Source organism: Salmo salar, chromosome ssa02 (assembly GCF_905237065.1).
Source record: "Salmo salar chromosome ssa02, Ssal_v3.1, whole genome shotgun sequence".
NCBI lineage: Eukaryota > Metazoa > Chordata > Actinopteri > Salmoniformes > Salmonidae > Salmo > Salmo salar.
Window position 1 is genome coordinate 24,691,229 of NC_059443.1, and position 19,785 is coordinate 24,711,013.

At 44.6% G+C, this 19,785-nt stretch overlaps 1 protein-coding gene across 2 annotated transcripts; it reads right to left on the bottom strand.

The window, feature by feature from the left end:
* Window positions 1-30: 30 nt before the first annotated feature.
* LOC106578221 (zinc finger protein 341) lies at window positions 31-19,678 on the bottom strand. 2 transcript variants are annotated; one of them, XM_045713024.1, is made up of 4 exons: window positions 19,593-19,678; window positions 15,661-16,551; window positions 2,990-3,972; window positions 31-2,821 (listed from the first exon to the last, which is right to left on the bottom strand). In XM_045713024.1, the coding sequence occupies exons 2-4, from the start codon at window positions 16,544-16,546 to the stop codon at window positions 932-934; spliced, it is 3,759 nt and encodes a 1,252-aa protein (XP_045568980.1). In that variant the 5' UTR covers window positions 16,547-16,551; window positions 19,593-19,678; the 3' UTR covers window positions 31-931. The 2 variants fall into 2 exon arrangements, with proteins under 2 accessions (XP_045568980.1, XP_045568979.1); XM_045713023.1 differs by lacking the exon at window positions 19,593-19,678 and adding an exon at window positions 17,026-17,310.
* Window positions 19,679-19,785: the final 107 nt, after the last annotated feature.

A 19,785-nucleotide genomic window follows, 5' to 3' on the forward strand; every position in this document is an offset into this window, starting at 1 on the left:
GAAAGAAGGCTTTCCAAGAAAACCCCTCCATACCATTCCAATACGTTGATCTTTATTTGTATCCTTTAAGATCCCAATTTCAGAACAGAATGTTTTAAAACTCTACAAAACACTGCAACCATTCAGTTGAAGTAAGACATTCAACGTGATAGAAAAAAGATATACATGTCAATTCAACATTATAATTGGACAGCACATACATTTTCTTGCATATTATACCCATTATGGAACTCAAATCAAACAAAAACCGAGCTGTTGAGAAACATTTCTCAGAAAGTTGACAGTACATTAATTCCTGGCTCCCAATCACTCCCCATCAGTACCTGAATAAGAAACCTTTGCGACTGAAGTCCCATACAGCAGCTTATATAGAATAGAAACAAAAAAAAATACAATGACATTCAATTGAAGACTAACTAGACAACCTATAACAAAAAACCCAAATAAGTTATGTTGGTATAGTCAAATAGATATGGAGTGTTTGGAAAGGTGTGCGTAACACTGGAAGAAGTGCATGATCCTATTGCCAACATACGCAACTACTGTAACATCGAAAACAGCCACTATTTACCCTAATCTCAATCTCTTGCCACACAGTAAGCAGCTAACAACAAGGATTGTTAGCTAGCTCACTAAGCACTAGCAGGTACATTAAACATAGACATAGTAAGTCTTCAATAGCTAACAAAAAATAATTGGAATACAGGAAAGCAACCAAATCCCGAGGGTAAATTAATGTAGAGGCATGGTTTATAAAAATCACCACTAATCCACAAAATGTGTTGCTATTATAATTTAATAACAAGCCTAGTATGAATTGTTTTACATTAGGCTTGGTTATGTTTTCCTCTGTTTCTCAGGCCATTAAAAGGCAGCCTAATTAACATTGTTGTCAGCAAACCTATTTTTCACTCTGTCTAAAGTACTGCCCTTATAATAAACAGTCACGTAGGGCTCTAGGCTTTTCCCTTGTCCTTAGTGACCTTCGTCTTTTACATGGTGGTGAGGAGGGAGGAGAGGGGATGGGAGAGGAGGGGAGCTGCATCTCTGGGTTATGAGCTGTGGGTTCATCAACAGGGGTGTCAGTCTCCTCCGATCCATCCTCCTCCCCTTTCCTCTCCTCCGATCCATCCTTCTGCTCTTTCCTCTCCTCCGATCCATCCTTATCCGCTTTCCTCTCCTCCGATCCATCCTTCTGCTCTTTCCTCTCCTCCGATCCATCCTTATCCGCTTTCCTCTCCTCCGATCCATCCTTCTGCTCCGATCCATCCTTCTGCTCTTTCCTCTCCTCCGATCCATCCTTATCCGCTTTCCTCTCCTCCGATCCATCCTTCTCGCCACCCTCAAGCTCCTCCTCTACACGGTCTCCTTCCACGTTCCTCTCCTCTGCATCACGATTGGCTGTGTTCCCTCCATTCAACCTCAAGTCGAGCACACAGCCTGGGGTGCCCCCATCCCATCTCAAGTCCAGCCCCACGTCTGGCTCCATCTTCCTGTTCAATGCTGTCAGCGGGCTGTACGAACAGAAGTCTGAGCTCTGTGTTCCACTGTCAGCCTCTAGAGACAGTGGTTCCTGCTTTATATGGACTAAGCCCCGAAGGATTTTGGAGTGCAAAGAGCTGACTGACTCGATTTTCAGCTGATTCACTGGATCCACTTTGGCAGTGTTCCTCAAAGGTTCTGTCTGTTTGACGGTCAGGAGCCGCAGGGTTGACGTGACTCCCAGCTTTGGTGCCTTCTTCATTCGAGACTGAGCTGTTCCATCATCTCTGCTGTCATTTTGCCTGTCTTCATCTCCACTCCCTTCTCCATTTCCCCCCTTCTGAGCCATAGCCTTAATTTTAGAATCCTCCCCTGGCTCCCTCTTACTCTGAAAGACTATCTCCTTTTTATCACCTGTTAAACTTGTGAATAGTTCTTCCTCAGTCTCCTCTGCAAACCCAGGGTCTCTCGGTTCAGTCTTGACTACAAGGTTAGCAGGAGGAGTGGAGCAAGTCGACTTGTTAGACAGATCAAGAGGTAGTATATTAGCAGGCTCCTGTTCGTAGTCAGCTGTCTTTAAGGCCAGATCCAGCGGAGCATCAGAGGAGTAGCGCCGGTTTGCCTCTGCTATGAGGCTCAGACCCGGCTCAGAGGTGAAGCTGGACTGGCACAGCACCGGAGGAGGGGCTCCTGGATTTGGTGCTGGGTTGAGTACCTTCCACTGGGGCTGGGTGCCTGAGAGGGCTGGGAACTGGGGGGTGGAGGATGGGCCAGAGAGGCCAGAGGCCAGAGGGGTGTTGGCAGGGACAAACATGACCAAGGACACCCCAGGAGGAGGCTGTTTGTCCAGGCTGAGCTTCCACAGCCCCTTGGTGGGTTGGTCAGGGCTCACTACACGGACAGCAGTGGTGTTAGGGATTCCCATTGTGACTCCGGCAGGGGCAGAGCCTGGCATTCTCACTGGGGTAGAAGCAGGGACTCCCATTGTGACTCCGGCAGGGGCAGAGCCTGACATTCTCACTGGGGTAGAAGCAGGGACTCCCATTGTGACTCTGGCAGGGGCAGAGCCTGGCATTCTCACTGGGGTAGAAGCAGGGACTCCCATAGTGACTCTGGCAGGGGCAGAGCCTGGCATTCTCACTGGGGTAGAAGCAGGGACTCCCATTGTGACTCTGGCAGGGGCAGAGCCTGGCATTCTCACCAGAGTAGGAAGTGGTGCTGACGCTTGTCTCTCTGGTTTCTTCACAGGAGCAGAGACAGGGAGATAACTTGGAGCGAGCTGGGCTAGGGGTTTGGAAAGAGCAGCAGGGGGGTCCTTCCGTGGTTTCTTTGGAGCCATCTGCAAAGAGAGAGTTACAACAGTGAACAGAGAACTACTTTTACCCTTCTCTATCCAATCCAACTTAAATCAAAATAATCCGAAAATACTTCTTCCAAAGAGCCATATACAGTGACAAACGTATATCAGTATATTTCAACAGTTCTTAGGGGGGTAACCCATACTCACCACAGGAGGGGGTTTGCGTCCACAGTCCTTGAGGTGGCTCTCGTAACCCTGCTGGTGAGGGAAGCCCAGGCCGCAGTTCTTACACAGACAGGGCCTCGACCCTGCGTGGCCCCCCATGTGTGACATCAGCATCAAGGCCGAGCGGAAGCCCTTGCCGCACTCGGAGCAGGTCATCACCCTCTGGTGGGCCCCGGCGTGATTCTTCAGCTCGTCAGCCGTGGAGAATGCCTGGCCACACTCCATACAGCGGATCTCATCCCCCTTGGTCCCCTGCTGGCCCCAGCAGCCCGTCTCCCTTTTGTGCCTCTGGAAGTCGTTGTGGCTCTGGAAGACGCCCAGGCATGCCACGCAGTGGAGCCGCTCCGGCTCACACTCGTGCTTACGGTAGAGCCTGGCCAGGCGGAAATGTGCGCGGCACTGGATGCAGGTGTAAGGCAGCAGGCCCAGGTGGGAGAAGCTGTGCTTGAGGAGGGCATTCTTGCGGCTGAATTTCATGGGGCAGTCGGTGCAGCGATAGCTGCGGACACAGCCCCGCTCCTTGTGGCGGCGGAGAGAGCGGCGCAGGCGGAAGCGGCGGAAGCACTGCAGGCACACGTGGTCCGCCAGCTCGCGCTTGTGCTCCTCAAGGTGCTCCTCACACTTGGTCAGGCAGGTGAAGATGCGCTTGCATGCGTCACACTCATAAAATTCCTTCTCAAAGTGGGACTTGGCTAGGTGGTCCTTCAAACCCTGCTCAGAATCGAAGCCCTTCAGGCAAACACGGCAGCGGAGCTGTACGGGTGGGACTGAGGTCTGGGGCTGGGCGTGCGTCCGCAGGTGGGAGCGGTAGTTGGCCAGCTGACAGAAGCGCTTGCCACACTCAGCACAGCAGTAGGGGCGTGCCCCTGTGTGCAGGTTCATGTGCTCCTGGAGCTGGAAGCTGGAGGAAAGGACGAGGTCACAAACGCTACAGCGGTGTTCGCCTGAACCTCCAGGCTCTGCTTCTGAAAGGCAGAGGGAGAAGGGTGTTAAAGGTACAGCAGTCAAAACGTTTTTCAGGAAATGTATGATATTTGGATGAAACCAGATCAAAGTAGGATACCTAAAGTATTAAAAAAATGACTGTCGCTTCTACATTGATAAAGTTTGATCATAAAGTTACTGGTCCCCTCCCCAATGTCAAACACCAGGATTCAAGAGGCGGGAATATTAATATCACATCACAAAATCTCAAATTTGAATACACCAATGGTACGGTCACATTCTCTTACCTCGTTTAAATAAGTACCGCCTTGTAACCAACAATTGCAGAAGGGTGTTCGCAGAGGGGCGTGGTTTACATAACTAGGTAGCTAGTTTACTGGTGCCAAAATTTGACTGCACTGTGTCAGCAAATACAGTATAATTAGAGGTTTCCCCTATTCGTCTAAGGAAAAGATACTTAGAGGTTTCTGCTTTCATCTGTGTCTTGTGTTAGCTAGTAGCTGGCTAGCTAGGTCTTCAGACAGCATGAAACAAAAGCGGGGGAAGGGTTGCCAAAAACGCAGACGCAGTTGTCGTCATTACATCAAGAGACATGCCAAATGGAAGATTCATACAAACTTCTTGACATTGATAGCAGGAGGTGTGGACTCGAGTCACATGCTGTACAGCTAGCTATAGGATCGGAGGCAGTGCAAACATGCAGCTCCAAAAATGTTTGGCGATCAAGAATATGAACTGTTTACTTTGCAAGCTCAGCAGCAATGGGGCTTCAAGCAACAATTACTAGCATAGTCCTACTGGTCTCTTGGTATGTCAAAATTGCTTGAAATTAATAATTTACTTGTATTTGGAATTTGTTAAAATGAATAATTACATAATCAAAATATGTTAGAGACAAAATAATGAAGAAAAGGGCTGTCTGGTAGCCTCAATAAATAGACAAAGACTTGTAGTTGAACAAGTCATTACATGAACAGATGGGTTTTTTACTTGATGTGCGACTCGACTGAGTTGCCCTCAGAACAGCCTCCACTCGTCAGAACATGGACTCTACAAGATGTCGAAATGGTTCCATAGGGATGCTGGCCCATGTTGACTCCAATGCTTCCCACAGTTGTGTCAAGGTGGCTGGATGTCCTTTGGGTGGTGGACCATTCTTGATACACAGGGGATACTGTTGAGCGTGACAAACTCAGCAGCGCTGCAGTTCTTGACACACACCGGTGCGCCTGGCACCTACTACTATATCCCGTTGTAAAGGCACTTCAATCTTTTGTCTCGCCCATTCAACCTCTGAATGGCACACACACAAAATCCATGTCTCAATTGGCCAGTGAGACCAGTGGAGGAAAAAATAAAAACCGCATAATTATCAGCTTCCTTTCAGTCAGCGTATAAAACTGCTTCGCCAGGACAAATATATACACATTCCCTTTTTTCTTGAAACATGAATATCTCGTCGCCTATTGAAACCTGGACTTCCTACTTTACTCGTAACATTACTATCCTTTACTTGCGTTGAAAAATATTTGTCACAACTATGTCAGAATTTCCTTGACTGCCTGGTAGGGAAGAGTGGGGGAAATGTTTGGAAAGTTGCACGTTCACTATTAGTATGGTGAGACCATGGGAAATTGTAACAGCCTTGAGATATATATATATATATATATATATATTGTAGACATGTTTGCGCAGTGGGGAACCTATTGGAACTTCAGTGTGTTACAGGCTTTTGATGCTGAAAGGACAGCAACCGTAATACCAGCACATGTAGGAGAGTGCACTTTTTGTAAAACACAAAAGGGTAAGTAGTGTAGTGGAGGCTATACGCAGGTATAAACCCTATACCCACTTTTCTTTCAGTGGGCATTGCTGATACTCACTTCTTAATCCCCACTGATACGTATCAAAGTAGTGTAGTGGAGGTGAACGACTAACAATTATGCAGTACAATAAAGAAATCATGCAAAGTAGCCTACACAATCGCAAAGCATGTTAAATATATCCACATGCACGCCACTCACAGCCTAGTTTCAGCAGAATATCATCTGCAGGCAGCAAGAGCGAGCAGCTCCCAACTGGTTGTTGCATGGAGCAGCTCACAGAATAATGACATCGGCAGCCAGTAGAGTTGGTAAGAAAGAAGGTTAAACATATCTACCAATAAAGGGGGAAATGGGTATGCAAACAAGATATTGAAAAAGTTTGGTCCGAAGTCTTGGTTAGTAAGCTATTAGCGATGAAACTGGCTCTCATGAGGACCGCCACAGGAAAGGAAAAACCAGAGTTACCTCTGCTGCAGAGGATAAGTTCATTTTATTTTTTATTTTATTTAACCTTTATTTAACCAGGTAGGCCAGTTGAGAACAAGTTCTCATTTACAACTGTGACCTGGCCAAGATAAAGCAAAGCAGTGTGACAAAAACAACACAGAGTTACACATGGGATAAACAATCGTACAGTCAATAACACAATAGAAAAATCTGTACACAGTGTGTGCATATGAAGTAAGGAGGTAAGGCAATAAATAGGCCAATAGTGGCAAAGTAATTACAATGTAGCAATTTACACTGGAGTGATATATGTGCAGATGAGGATGTGCAGGTAGAAATACTGGTGTGCAAAATAGCAGAAAAACAAAAATGGGGATGATGTAGGTAGTTGGTTGGATTGGCTATTTACAGATGGGCTGTGTACAGCTGCAGCGATCGGTAAGCTGCTCTGACAGCGGACGCTTATAGTTAGTGAGGGAGATAAGTGATTTTTGCAGTTCGTTCCAGTCATTGGCAGCAGAGAACTGGAAGGAAAGGCGGCCAAAGGAGGTGTTGGCTTTGGGTATGACCAGTGAGATATACCTGCTGGAGCACGTGCTACGGGTGGGTGTTGCTATGGTGACCCGTGAGCTGAGATAAGGCAGAGCTTTACCTAGCAAGGACTTTTAGAGAGCATACAGGTCGCAGTGGTGGGTAGTATATGGGGCTTTGGTGACAAAATGGATGGCACTGTGATAGACTGTATTCAATTTGCTGAGTAGAGTGTTGGAGGCTATTTTGTAAATGACATCGCCAAAGTCAATAATCGGTAGGATAGTCAATTTTACGAGGGTATGTTTGGCAGCATGAGTGAATGAGGCTTTGTGCGAAATAGGAAGCCGATTCTAGATTTAATTTTGGATTGGAGATGCTTAATATGAGTCTGGAAGGAGAGTTTACAGTCTAGCCAGACACCTAGGTATTTATAGTTGTCCACATATTCTAAGTCAGAACCATCCAGAGTAGTGAAGCTAGTTGGGCGGGCGGATAGCGATCGGTTGAAGAGCACGCATTTAGTTTTACTAGCATTTAAGAGCAGTTGGAGGCCACGGAAGGAGTGTTGTATGGCGTGGAAGCCAGAGTTACCAGCCTCAGATATTGCAGCCCAAATAAATGCTTCACAGAGTTCAAGTAACAGACACATATCAACATTAACTGTTCAGAGGAGACTGCGTGAAACAGGCCTTCATGGTCAAATTGCTGCAAAGAAACCACTACTAAAGGACACCAATAATAATTGCTTGGGCCAAGAAACACGAGCAATGGACATTAGACCGGTGGAAATCTGTCCTTTGGTCTGAAGGACCGCCGTGTCTTTGTCAGACGCAGAGTAGGTGAATAGATGATCTCCGCATGTGTGGTTCCAACCGTGAAGCATGGAGGAGTAGGTGTGCTGGTGCTTTGCTGGTCAATTGGAGGTGTACCTGTGGATGTATTTCAAGGCCTACCTTCAAACTCAGTGCCTCTTTGCTTGACATCATGGGAAAATCTAAAGAAATCAGCCAAGACCTCAGAGGGAAAAATAAGTCTGGTTGATCCTTGTGAGCAATTTCCAAGCGCCTGAATGTACCACGTTCATCTGTACAAACAATAGTACGCAAGCATAAACACCATGGGACCACGCAACCGTCATACCGCTCAGGAAAGAGACACGTTCTGTCTCCTAGAGATGAACGTACTTTGGTGCGGAAAGTGAAAATCAATCCCAGAACAGAAAAGGACCTTGTGAAGATTCTGGAGGAAAGAGGTACAAAAGTATCTATATCCACAGGCAAAAGAGTCCTATATCAACATAACCTGAAAGGCCCTCAGCAAGGAAGAAGCCACTGCTCCAAAACTGCCATAAAAAAGCCAGACTACAGTTTGCAACTGCACATGGGGACAAAGATCGTACTTTCTGGAGAAATGTCCTCTGGTCTGATGAAAGAAAAATAGAACTGTTTGGCCATAATGACCATCTTTATGTTTGGAGGAAAAAGGGGGAGGCTTGTAAGCCGAAGAACACCATCCCAATCGTGAAGCACGGGGGTAGCAGCATCATGTTGTGGGGGTGCTTTGCTGCAGGAGGGACTGGTGCACTTCACAAAATAGATGGCATCATGAGGGAGGGAAATTATGTGGATATATTGAAGTTACATCTCAAGACATCAGTCAGGAAGTTAAAGATTGTCCATTTGGAAGACCCATTTGCGACCATTGACCCCAAGCATACTTCCAAAGTTGTGGCAAAATGGCTTAAGGACAACAAAGTCAAATTCACCTAACTTATTGTGGGAAGCTTGTGGAAGGCTACCCAAAATGTTTGACCCAAGTTAAACAATTTAAAGGCAATGCTACCAAATACTAATTGAGTGTATGTAAACTTCTGACCCACTGGGAATGTGATTAAAGAAATAAAAGCTGAAATAAATCATTCTATTGTTCTGACATTTCACATTCTTAAAATAAAGTGGTAATCCTAACTGACCTAAGACAGGGAATTTTTACTAAGATTAAATGTCAGGAATTGTGAAAAACTGAGTTGAAATGTATTTGGCTAAGGAGTACGTAAACTTCCGACTTCAACTGTATATTAACACACACACACACACACACACACACACACACACACACACACACAAAAGTTTGAGGTCACTTAGAAATGTCCTTGTTTTTGAAAGAAAAGCATTTTTTTCCATTAAAATAACATCAAATTGATTAGAAATACAGTGTAGACATTGTTAATGTTGTAAATGACTACTGTAGCTGGAAACGGCTGATTTTTTATGGAATATCTACAGAGGCCCATAATCAGCAACCAATGGCACGTTGTGTTAGCTAATCCAAGTTTATCATTTTAAAAAGGCAAATTGAGCATTAGGAAACCCTTGTGCAATTATGTTAGCACAGCTGAAAACTGTTGTGCTCATTAAAGAAGCAATACAACTGGCCTTCTTTATACTAGTTGAGTATCTGGAGCATCAGCATTTGTGGGTTCGATTACAGGCTCAAAATGGCCAGAAACAATTACTTTCTTCTGAAACTCGTCAGTCTATTCTTATTCTGAGAAATTAAGGCTATTCCATGCGAGAAAATGCCAAGAAATTGAAGATCTCTCACAACACTGTACTTCTCCCTTCATAGAACAGCGCAAACTGGCTCTAACCAAAATAGAAAGAGGAGTGGGAGGCCCCGGTGCACAACTGAGCAAGAGGACAAGTACATTAGAGTGTCGAGTTTGAGAAACAGACGCCTCACAAGTCCTCAACTGTAGGCTTCATTAAATAATACCTGCAAAACACCAGTCTCAACGTCAACAGTGAAGAGGCAACTCTGGGATGCTGGCCTTCTACACAGAGTCCCTCTGTCCAGTGTCTGTGTTCTTTTGCCTATCTTTTATTTTTATTGGCCAGTCTGATATAGCTTTTTCTTTGCAACTCTGCCTAGAAGGCCAGAATCCCAGAGTCGCCTCTTCACTGTTGACGTTGAGACTTGTGTTTTGCGGGTACTATTTAATGAAGCTGCCAGTTGAGCTAACACAACGTGCCATTCGAACACAGGAGTGATGGTTGCTGATAATGGGCCTCTGTATGCCAATGTAGATATTCCTTTTTTTATAAAAAATAAATAAAATCATTTTCCAGCTACAATAGTCATTTACAAAATTAACAATGTCTACACTGTATTTCTGATCAATTTGAAGTTATTTTAAATGGACAATTTTGTTTTAGCTTTTCTTTCAAAAACAAGGAAATGTCTAAGTGACCCCAAACTTTTTAACGGTAGTAGAAAGTAATATATATATATATAAATAAAAACACACGCACTGCCTTTGGAAAGTATTCAAACCCCTTGACTTCTCATTTTGTTACGTCGCAGCTTTATTCTAAAATTGATTGAATTGTTTTTTTTCCCCCCTCATCAATCTATACACAACACCCCATAATGACAAACAGGTTTAGACATTTTCGCTAATTTATGAAAAATAAACACATTTACATAAGTATTCAGACTCTTTACTCAGTACTTTGTTGAAGCACCTTTAGCAGCAATTAGAGCATTGAGTTTTCTTGGGTATGACGCTACTATGACGCTATAAGCCTGGCACACATATTTCGGAAGTTTCTCCCATTCTTCTCTGGAGATCCTCTCAAGCTCTGTCAGGTTGGATGGGGAGCGATGCTGCACAGCTATTTTCAGGTCTCTCCAGAGATGTTTGATCGTGTTCAAGTCCGGGCTCTGGCTGGGGCACTCAAGGACATTCAGAGACTTGTCCCGCAACCACTCCTGCGTTGCCTTGACTGTGTGCTTAGGGTCATTGTCCTGTTGGAAGGTGAACCTTCGCCCCAGTCTGAGGTGCTGGAGCAGGTTTTCACTATGCTTCACAGTAGGGTTTCCTCCAGACGTGACACTTGGCATTCAGGCCAAAGAGCTCAATCTTGGTTTCATCAGACCAGAGAATTATGTTTTCATGGTCTGAGAGTCTTTAGGTGGCTTTTGGCAATCTACAAGCGGGAGTGCCTTCTACTGAGGAATTGCTTCCGTCTGGCCTCTCTACCATAAAGACCTGATTGGTGGAGACCTGCAGAGATGTTTGTCCTTCTGGAAGGTTCTCCCATCTCCACAGAGGAACTCTGGAGCTCTGTCAGAGTGACCATCGGGTTCTTGGTCACGGAGGCCCTTCTCCCACGAACTGAGCAATTCGGCCGGGCGGCCAGCTCTAGGAAGAGTCTTGGTGGTTCCAAACTTCTTCCATTTAGGAATGATGGAGGCCACTGTGTTCTTGGGAACATTCAATGCTGCAGAATATTTTTTGGTACCCTTCCCCAGATCTGTGCCTCGACACAATCCTGTCTCGGAGCTCTATGGACAATTCCTTTGACCTCATGGCTTGGTTTTTGCTCTGAGATGCACTGTCAACTGTGGGACCTTATATAGACAGGTGTGTGCCTTTCCAAATCATGTCCAATTAATTAACATTTACCACAGGTCGACTCCAATCATGTTGTAGAAACAGCTCAAGGATTTTCAATGGAAACAGGATGCAGCTGAGCTCAATTGAGTTTTACGAATGTATTGTATACAGTGCCTTCAAAAAGTATTCACACCCCTCAACGTTTTCCACATTTTGTTACGTTACAGCCTGAATTAAAAATGTATAAAATGTTAATTTTGTGTCACTGATCTACACACGGTACCCCATAATGTCAAAGTGGAATTATGTTTTTATAAATCTTTACAAATTAATAGAAAATGAAAATCTGAAATGTCTTGAGTCATAACAGTATTCAACCCTTTTGTTATGGCAAGTTCAGGAGTAAAAATGTGCTTAACAAGTCACATAATAAGTTGTATGGACTCACTGTGTGCAATAAGCATTTAACATGATTTTTAAAAGACTGCCCCATCGCTGTACCCCACATACAACTATCTGTAAGGTCCCTCAGTCGAGTTGTGAATTTCAAGCACAGATTCAACCACAAAGTCCAGGTAGGTTTTTACAATGATACGCATCAGTAGAATAAAAAAACTAACTTCCCAGGGATCTATAACTCGTGATGATAGTTTGAGCATGTTGCAGTTATTAATTACATTTTAGATGGTGTATCAATACGCCCAGTAACTACAAAGATAAAGGCACCCTTACTAACTCAGTCGCCGGAGAGGAAGGAAACCGCTCAGGGATTTCACCACGAGGCCAATGGTGATGTTAAAACAGAGTTTAATGGCTGTGATAGGAGAAAACTGAGGACGTATCAACAACGTTGTAGTACTCCACAATACTAACATAAAGTCATGGATTACAGGCAACATCCGCAATGAGCTAAAGGCTAGAGCTGCGGCTTTCAAGGAGTGGGACTCTAACCCGGAAACCGGAAGCTTATAAGAAATCCCACTATACCCTCCGACGAACCATCAAACAGGCAAAGCATCAATACAGGACTAAGATCGAATCGTACTACACTGGCTCGGACGCCCATCGGATGTGGCAGGGCTTGCAAACCATTACAGACTACAAAGGGAAGCACAGACGAGTGCTGCCCAGTGACACAAGCCTACCAGACGAGCTAAACTACTTCTATGCTCGCTTCGAGGAAAATAACACTGAAACATGCATGAGAGCACCAGCTGTTCCGGAAGACTGTGTGATCACGCTCTCCGCAGCCGATGTGAGTAAGACCTTAAAACTGGTCAACATTCACAAGGCCGCAGGGCCAGACGGATTACCAGGACATGTACTGCGAGCATGCGCTGACCAACTGGCAAGTGTCTTCACTGTCATTTTCAACCTCTCCCTGTCCGAGTCTGTAATACCAACATGTTTTAAGCAGACACCATAGTGCCTGTGCCCAAGAACACTAAAGTAACCTGCCTAAATGACTACGGACCCGTAGCCCTCACGTCTGTAGCCATGAAGTGCTTTGAAAGGCTGGTCATGGCTCACATCAATCACCACCACTATCCCAGAAACCCTAGACCCACTCCAATTTGCATACCGCCCCAACAGATCCACAGATGATGCAATCTCTATTGCACCCCACACTGTCCTTTCCCACCTGGACAAGAGGAACACCTATGTGGGAATGCTATTCATTGACTACAGCTCAGCGTTCAACACCATAGTGCCCTCAAAGCTCATCAATAAGCTAAGGACCATGGGACTAAACACCTCCCTCCGCAACTGGATCCTGGACTTCCTGACGGGCCGCCCCCAGGTGATAAGAGTAGGTAACACCACATCAGCCACGCTGATCCACAACACAGGGGCCCCTCAGGGGTCCGTGCTCAGTCCTCTCCTGTACTCCCTGTTCAACCATGACTGCTCGGCCAGGCACGACTCCAACACCATCATTAAGTTTGCCGATGGCACAACAGTGGTAGGCCTGATCACCGACAACGACGAGACAGCCTATAGGGAAGTCAGAGACCAGGCCGTGTGGTGCCAGGAAAACAACCTCTCCCTCAACGTGATCAAGACAAAGGAGATGATTGTGGACAACAGGAAAAAGAGGACCGAACAGGCACTCATTATCATTGACAGGGCTGCAGTGGAGCAGGTTGAGAGCTTCAAGCTCCTTGGTGTCCACATCCCCAACAAACTAACATGGTCCAAGCACACCAAGACCGTCATGAAGAGGGCACAACAAAACCTTTTCCCCTCAGGAGACTGAAAAGATTTGGCATGGGTCCTCAGATCCTCAAAAGGTTCTACAGCTGCACCATCGAGAGCATCCTGACTGGTTGCATCACTACCTGGTATGGCAACTGCTCAGCCTCCGACCGCAAGGCACTACAGAGGGTAGTGCGAACGGCCCAGTACATCACTGGGGCCAAGCTTCCTGCCATCCAGGACCTCTATACCAGGCGGTGTCAGAGGAAGGCCCTAAAAATTGTCAAAGACTCCAGCCACCCTAGTCATAGACTGTTCTCTCTGTTACCGCACGGCAAGCAGTCCAAGAGGTTTCTAAACAGCTTCTATCCCCAAGCCATAAGACCCCTGAACATCTAATCAAATGGCTACCCAGACTATTTGCATTGCCCCCCCTTCTTTTACACCGCTGCTACTCTCTGTTGTTATCATCTATGCATAGTCACTTTAATAACTCTACCTACATGTACATATTACCTCAACTAACCGGTGCCCCCGCACATTGCCTGTGTACCCCCCTGTATATAGTCTCACTATTGTTATTTTAATGCTGCTCTTTAATTACTTGTTCCTTTTATTTATTATTCTTATCCATATTTGTTTAAAGTGCATTCTTGGTTAGGGGCTTGTAAGTAAGCATTTCAATGTGAAGTCTACACCGGTTGTATTCAGCGCATGTGACTAATACAATTTGATTTGATAAATGACAGAGTGAAAAGAAGGAAGCATGTACAGAATACAGGTTTCCTGTTTGCAATAATGCACTAAAGTAATACTGCAAAAAAAATTGCTAAGAAATTTACCTCAATACAAAGCGTTATGTTTGGGGAAAATCCAACACAACACATCACTGAGCACCACCCTTCACACTTTCAAGCATGGTGGTGGCTGCATCATGTTATGGGTATGCTTGTCATCGGCAAGGACTGTGACGTTTTTTGGGGGGGATAAAAAGAAACGGAATAGAGCTAAGCACAGGCAAAATCCTACAGGAATACTTGATTCAGTTTGCTGTCCAACAGACACTGGGAGACAAATTCATCCACCAGCAGGACAATTACCTAAAACACAAGGCCAAATATACACGAGTTGCTTACCAAAACAACACTGAATGTTCTTGGGTGGCCTAGTTACATTTTTTACTTAAAACTGTCTTGAAAATCAACGGCAAGACTTTAAAATGGCTGTCTAGCAATGATCAACAACCAATTTGCCCCAGAATATTTTTTAAAAGAATAAATGGGCAAAGATTGCACAATCCAGGTGTGCAAAGCTCTTAGAGACAAAGCTCTTTAATCCCTGCCAAAGGTGACTAACATGTATTGACTCAGGGGATGAATACATATATAATCAAGATAGTGTTTTATTTTCCATCAAACATGTTTTGTGTAGATTGTTGACAAAAAAATTACAATGAAATCCATTTTAATCCCACTTTGTAACACAACAAAATGTGGAAAAAGTCAAGGGGTATGAATACTTTCTGAAAGTACTATATATGTAATGAAAAGTACCCAGACCTCCACTTGGAAAGTGAACTGAAATTGAAACTGAAATTGTCCAAGATAAACTAGCTAGCTCACTTGATAAACAGTGCTGACAATTCTATTTGGGCTAGCTAGCTAAATTATACAGCCAACATTTTTTATATATTGATGCTGTTACAATAACCAAACAGTTGGATACATTTTTTTTGTGAAAACATTATGTGATGTATGACAGGATTGAATGTTGCATGCAAATTTCAATGTTGTTTGAGTTGCTTTGTGCATCAGCAAATTTGCTTGAGATAATCTCACTGCAACCATGTTGCTTGACATCAGTGTTTTAAAAAAAACTTCAATCAAGGTGAGCTCCTCACCCACTCAGCCTGCTAGCTCCCGGCCCACTCAGTCTGTCTTTTCAGACTTCCTGGTAGTTTGACATAAGAGAAAACATATTTTACAGAAATTTTGAGCATTTTTAATCATGGGGGAAAAAATGATGGTTGACGTTTTAGTCACTCAAAATGGAATCAGAATGACTGTTGACATAAGAGAAAACATATTTTACAGAAATTTTGAGTATTTTTAATCATGGGGGAAAAAATGATGGTTGACGTTTTAGTCACTCAAAATGGAATCAGAAAGACTGTTTGGGAGCTTTAACAACCAACATGAATAGGAAACAAGCATAGACATGTACTTTAACAGATGTGAACTTACAACTGCTTTATGCTAAAAAAAAATGTTTCACAATAAGGTATTATGATTTGAGCTGAAGCCTACCTGGGTCCAGTTCCTCCTCCTCCTCCTCCTCTTCATCATCATCCTCATTCTCAGAAACCTCACTGTCATCTGTTTCCTCAGAGTCCTCCTCTAAACTCTTTGCAACTTCTGCTTCTTTCTCTTTCAGTCCTTGCACTTTCCCATCATCGAAAACACCTTTCCCTCCATTCCTCCCTCCTATTCCCTCTCCAATATTTTCTCCTGGTTCTTCTTCCTCAGTGACCGCCCTTCCTGGCTTCCCTGTGTTTACAGGTTTTGGAGTGGTCTGAAACATTGCAGTCTGGTCTGCAAGCAGCAGCTTGGAATCATTTTTAATGGTTCTTAAGTGTTCAACAGGGGGAGTGGAAGGAGCTGGTACAGTAGTCAACACAGTACCAGCTCCAGCCCGAGACACAGATATCAAGACAGTTTTAGTTATTTTGGGGGTTTGGTGAAGGCTATTGCTTTGACCACTTACTAAACTCTTGGGTAGCAATATGGGACTAACAGGCCGTGAAGTGTGTGCCACTACCACCGGTTTGTGTGTAGAAGGAGGGGGTGGGCAGAGTATTGTCAGTGTCTCTGGGGGCCCAGAGGGACTTGGGGTTACTGTAATGTGAGGGCCAGTCTGTGAGGCAACCTGCTGTACTGTAGAAGCAGTCTGTGAGGCTACAGAAACCAGCTGATCTACACCAACCAGTTCTGGGTCCACAGCTGTAGGGGTGAGTGCAGCAGGAGGAGGCGGCGGCGAGGAACTGGGGATTTGGAGGCTGGCCAGGGGTCCAGGAGAGATATTGTTAGAGGCTGAAGGCGATGGTGTCTCCTTCACACAGGTCATTTCTCTGGGCTGCAAGATGTCAGGGAACCCTAGTTCTGTCAGCTGGATATCGATGGTGAAGTCTGACATGCTGCCTGTGAGACAAACACAATCGATTGATGTAATTCTCTAATGCCACCATTTCAGGATCAGAACAAACGCCATCAGAATTATGTACAGTAAGACCAGACCATAATACAATTCCAATGTCACTAAAAGTAAGTGCCATTAGAAAACAAAAATGTTGAATGCTTTTATGCTAATCTTGGCAGAAAACAGCTAAGACAATGTATTATATTTGACACTGATTCTGAAATATAGAAAACGTAACTAGCCATTTTCAAGCAAGTGCAGTGAGCAGGCAGAATACATGAATGTACTGACTGTGACGGCAACATTCACCATGTTAACTTTGAATTGTAGCTAGCTAACGGTAGCTAGTTATTTAGCCAATCTAATTAAAATCATATGCGCAAAATGCCCCACGTCAATAAAAACGACCTAACTACTATAACTATTGACAGAATAAGCAGGTAAGTTATGACGACATAGGGACTTCCGCAGCTCACCTCAGCTCTACTTGCAACAGTGAAGATGACTAATTTTCAGAAGCTCCACCTGGACAGAAACACCTTGTGGCCATGGAGGCATGCGCTCTTCACTGTCGGAAAAGTATCCAGAAACTATCTTATGTGATTGATCTGTGATACTGTATAACGCTTGTTGCACAAGGTTACTATCTCGCCTAAATATGGGTTAAAACAATGTAATGTTTAATTTATTTTGTAACACACAATTTGTTGTAATTGAATCACTTACAAACCGCGACCGATCTACTTCCGTCTTCTACAACAACAATGGGACAAAAACGTCTGGCCCTTTACACACTTAATGACACCTACTGTCGTGGAGGGGTATTACAACAACAAATTATATTGACATTTTAGTCATTTAGCAGACACTCTTATCCAGAGCGACTTACAGTAGTGAATGCATAGATTTAATTTCATACATTTTTATTCTCTGTACTGGTCCCCCGTGGGAATCGAACCCACAACCCTGGCGTTGCAAACACCATGCTCTACCAACTGAGCCACACAGGACCACATTAAGCAGATGCTTTATTCCAGAGTGATTTACAGGAGAAATTAGGGTTAAAAGTGCCTTGCTCAAGGACACATTGCCAGATTTTTCACCAAGTGGGCTCAGGATTCGAACCAGCGACCTTTCAGTTACTGGACAACACTCTTAACCACTAGGCTACCTGCCTGACCTGTGAATGGAACTTTGCACTGAGTGTGAAAGTGCATACAACTACAGGGGGGACATTTAATGGCAGAACATATTTTTTTATTATTTGTGTGTATAAAATTATGATTTCACATATTGTCAACATCTTTTAAAATAAGAATGTGCCTCCTGCTGAACAAAATCCTGCAATAAAAAGTAAAGATTATGACATGACTATGCAGTCCTGAAAAGACTATGCAGAAGGGGATTCTGTGTTTGAACGATCAATACTCTGCAGCTCCTCCTCCTCATTGCTGGAGTGTAATGAAGAGTCACTGTGATGATGAGGAGTGGTGACGTTCATCTCCAAGATCTGGAAGGTGGCACCTGAACTCTCCCTCTGTGGGTTTGTTGAGTTTGCTCTGTGTGCTGCCTGAGCTGCAGCATATGCTGCCTGAGCCATTGCCTTCCCTATGGCCCTCCAGGCATTGCTGCAGAGGTTCTAGCTTTTGTGCTTGCAGAACAAATGATGGCTGCCGAAATAGCCCCCACAGTTGGTACACTGGACCAGCCGAGGGTTGCACTTGTGTCTGTGGAGCACGCCAGGTGACCAGAACTCTCGAGAGCAGGCCTGAGTAGGTTTGGGGTGGGTGTAGGGTTTCAGCAGCATGTGAGCAATGCCTTCAGGCCTGCCTGGGCCACGTTTCGAGAGGGCAGGTCGAGGATGGCAAGGCAGAGCTAAGATGTGCATGTTGACCTGATGTCTGATAAGGAGCATGCCTTTCTTGAATATGCGGCAACACGTTGCATGGATGACGGTGCCTTTCCTTGACATGACGGTGCAGAAGAATAGGCAGTGCAAAAGTTTCTTGACAGAATCGGCACAGCAAGGGACCCGGGGACACCACATCAGGCTCACGGATCTGGAAGACAGTCTGGCTTGCCTCCAGGGATGGTGGAAAGGAGAACGAGGAGTAGCCCAGTTCTATGGCATCAGGAGAGGGGAGCTGAGGTGGAATATCCCAGGTGGGCTCAGCAGTTGTCTGGCTCAGGTTTGGTTCCATGTCAAGGGAGAGGTTCAGAACAGGATCCCTAAGGACCACAGGGCACTGGGCACAGAATGACACATTTCTAAGGGAATCTCTCCAGCCAGTTATGGCAGTAGATCTTCTTTGGACTAAGGTCTAATGGCTCCTCCTCAGGAGATGCAGAGGATTGTGGAGCAGTGGGATTTCCAGGTAGGTAGAACTAAATATATATGACAAGGACATCAAAACCAACTTATGGAAAAATTGCCTAGAAATCCAGTGCAAGCGGCTCATAGTGGGCATTCATAAAATGATGTGCAAGTCCCTGGCATAAAATGAAGACAGGAGAGCTGTGCAATAAAGATGCAAAATACCTGTAAGATCAAACCCAGGTCTCCCTGTTTTTTGGTGGCATCTCTAAATGTATCCACCCTCAGGTCGAATATGCTATTGAAGCTGGGTGATTGAGAACACGTGAAACAGGGGACCAAATGAATCAGGTGAGATCAACTGGATAAGAAAGTTCAGTAAATTGTAGGTTTACATTTTTAATAGCTATATAATAAGCAGTGGTTCCAATATAATAAAGACAGCAACTATGTGTGTAGGAAACTGTTTTAGAAATCAGCAAGCTCACAAGATACTTTAAGCTTAGATTTGTTTTGATAATACAAAAAAGCATAGGCCAAAACTCAAAGGTAAGTCATTTTAGAAACGCAATACTTCTTTTAAACAGCAAAGGGTGAAGTAAACTAAATGTTCATCTTGCTATCGGTACAGGGCATCTGTTGTAGTCCTAATAATTCCTTGGGCAACGGCTAAAACCCTATATTTAATTTATCACTCTGTACAAATAGCCTGTCCACTTATTCAATTACCTGCGCTGGTGAGGGATTACGTTTGGGATTGTCCACAGAAAGATTGGCCTCTCATTGGTTTACCTATGGTCAGTGATTTTTTGGGGGCCTACTTACTACCTTTTAGAATGTTTTAATTCTGAAGTTAATCGATCATCTGTAGTTACAGCTGCTAGGCAATAGCAGGTGACATCACAAAGCACAATTAATAGAA

Excerpts from the sequence above, each read along its gene's own strand:
- LOC106578221 (XM_045713024.1), bottom strand. The coding sequence starts at position 16,546 with ATGTCAGACTTCACCATCGATATCCAGCTGACAGAACTAGGGTTCCCT. Across the intron at positions 3,973-15,660 it reads GGAGGAGGAACTGGACCCAG|AAGCAGAGCCTGGAGGTTCA; the intron begins GTAGGCTTCAGC and ends TCTGCCTTTCAG. Across the intron at positions 2,822-2,989 it reads GACGCAAACCCCCTCCTGTG|ATGGCTCCAAAGAAACCACG; the intron begins GTGAGTATGGGT and ends CTCTCTTTGCAG.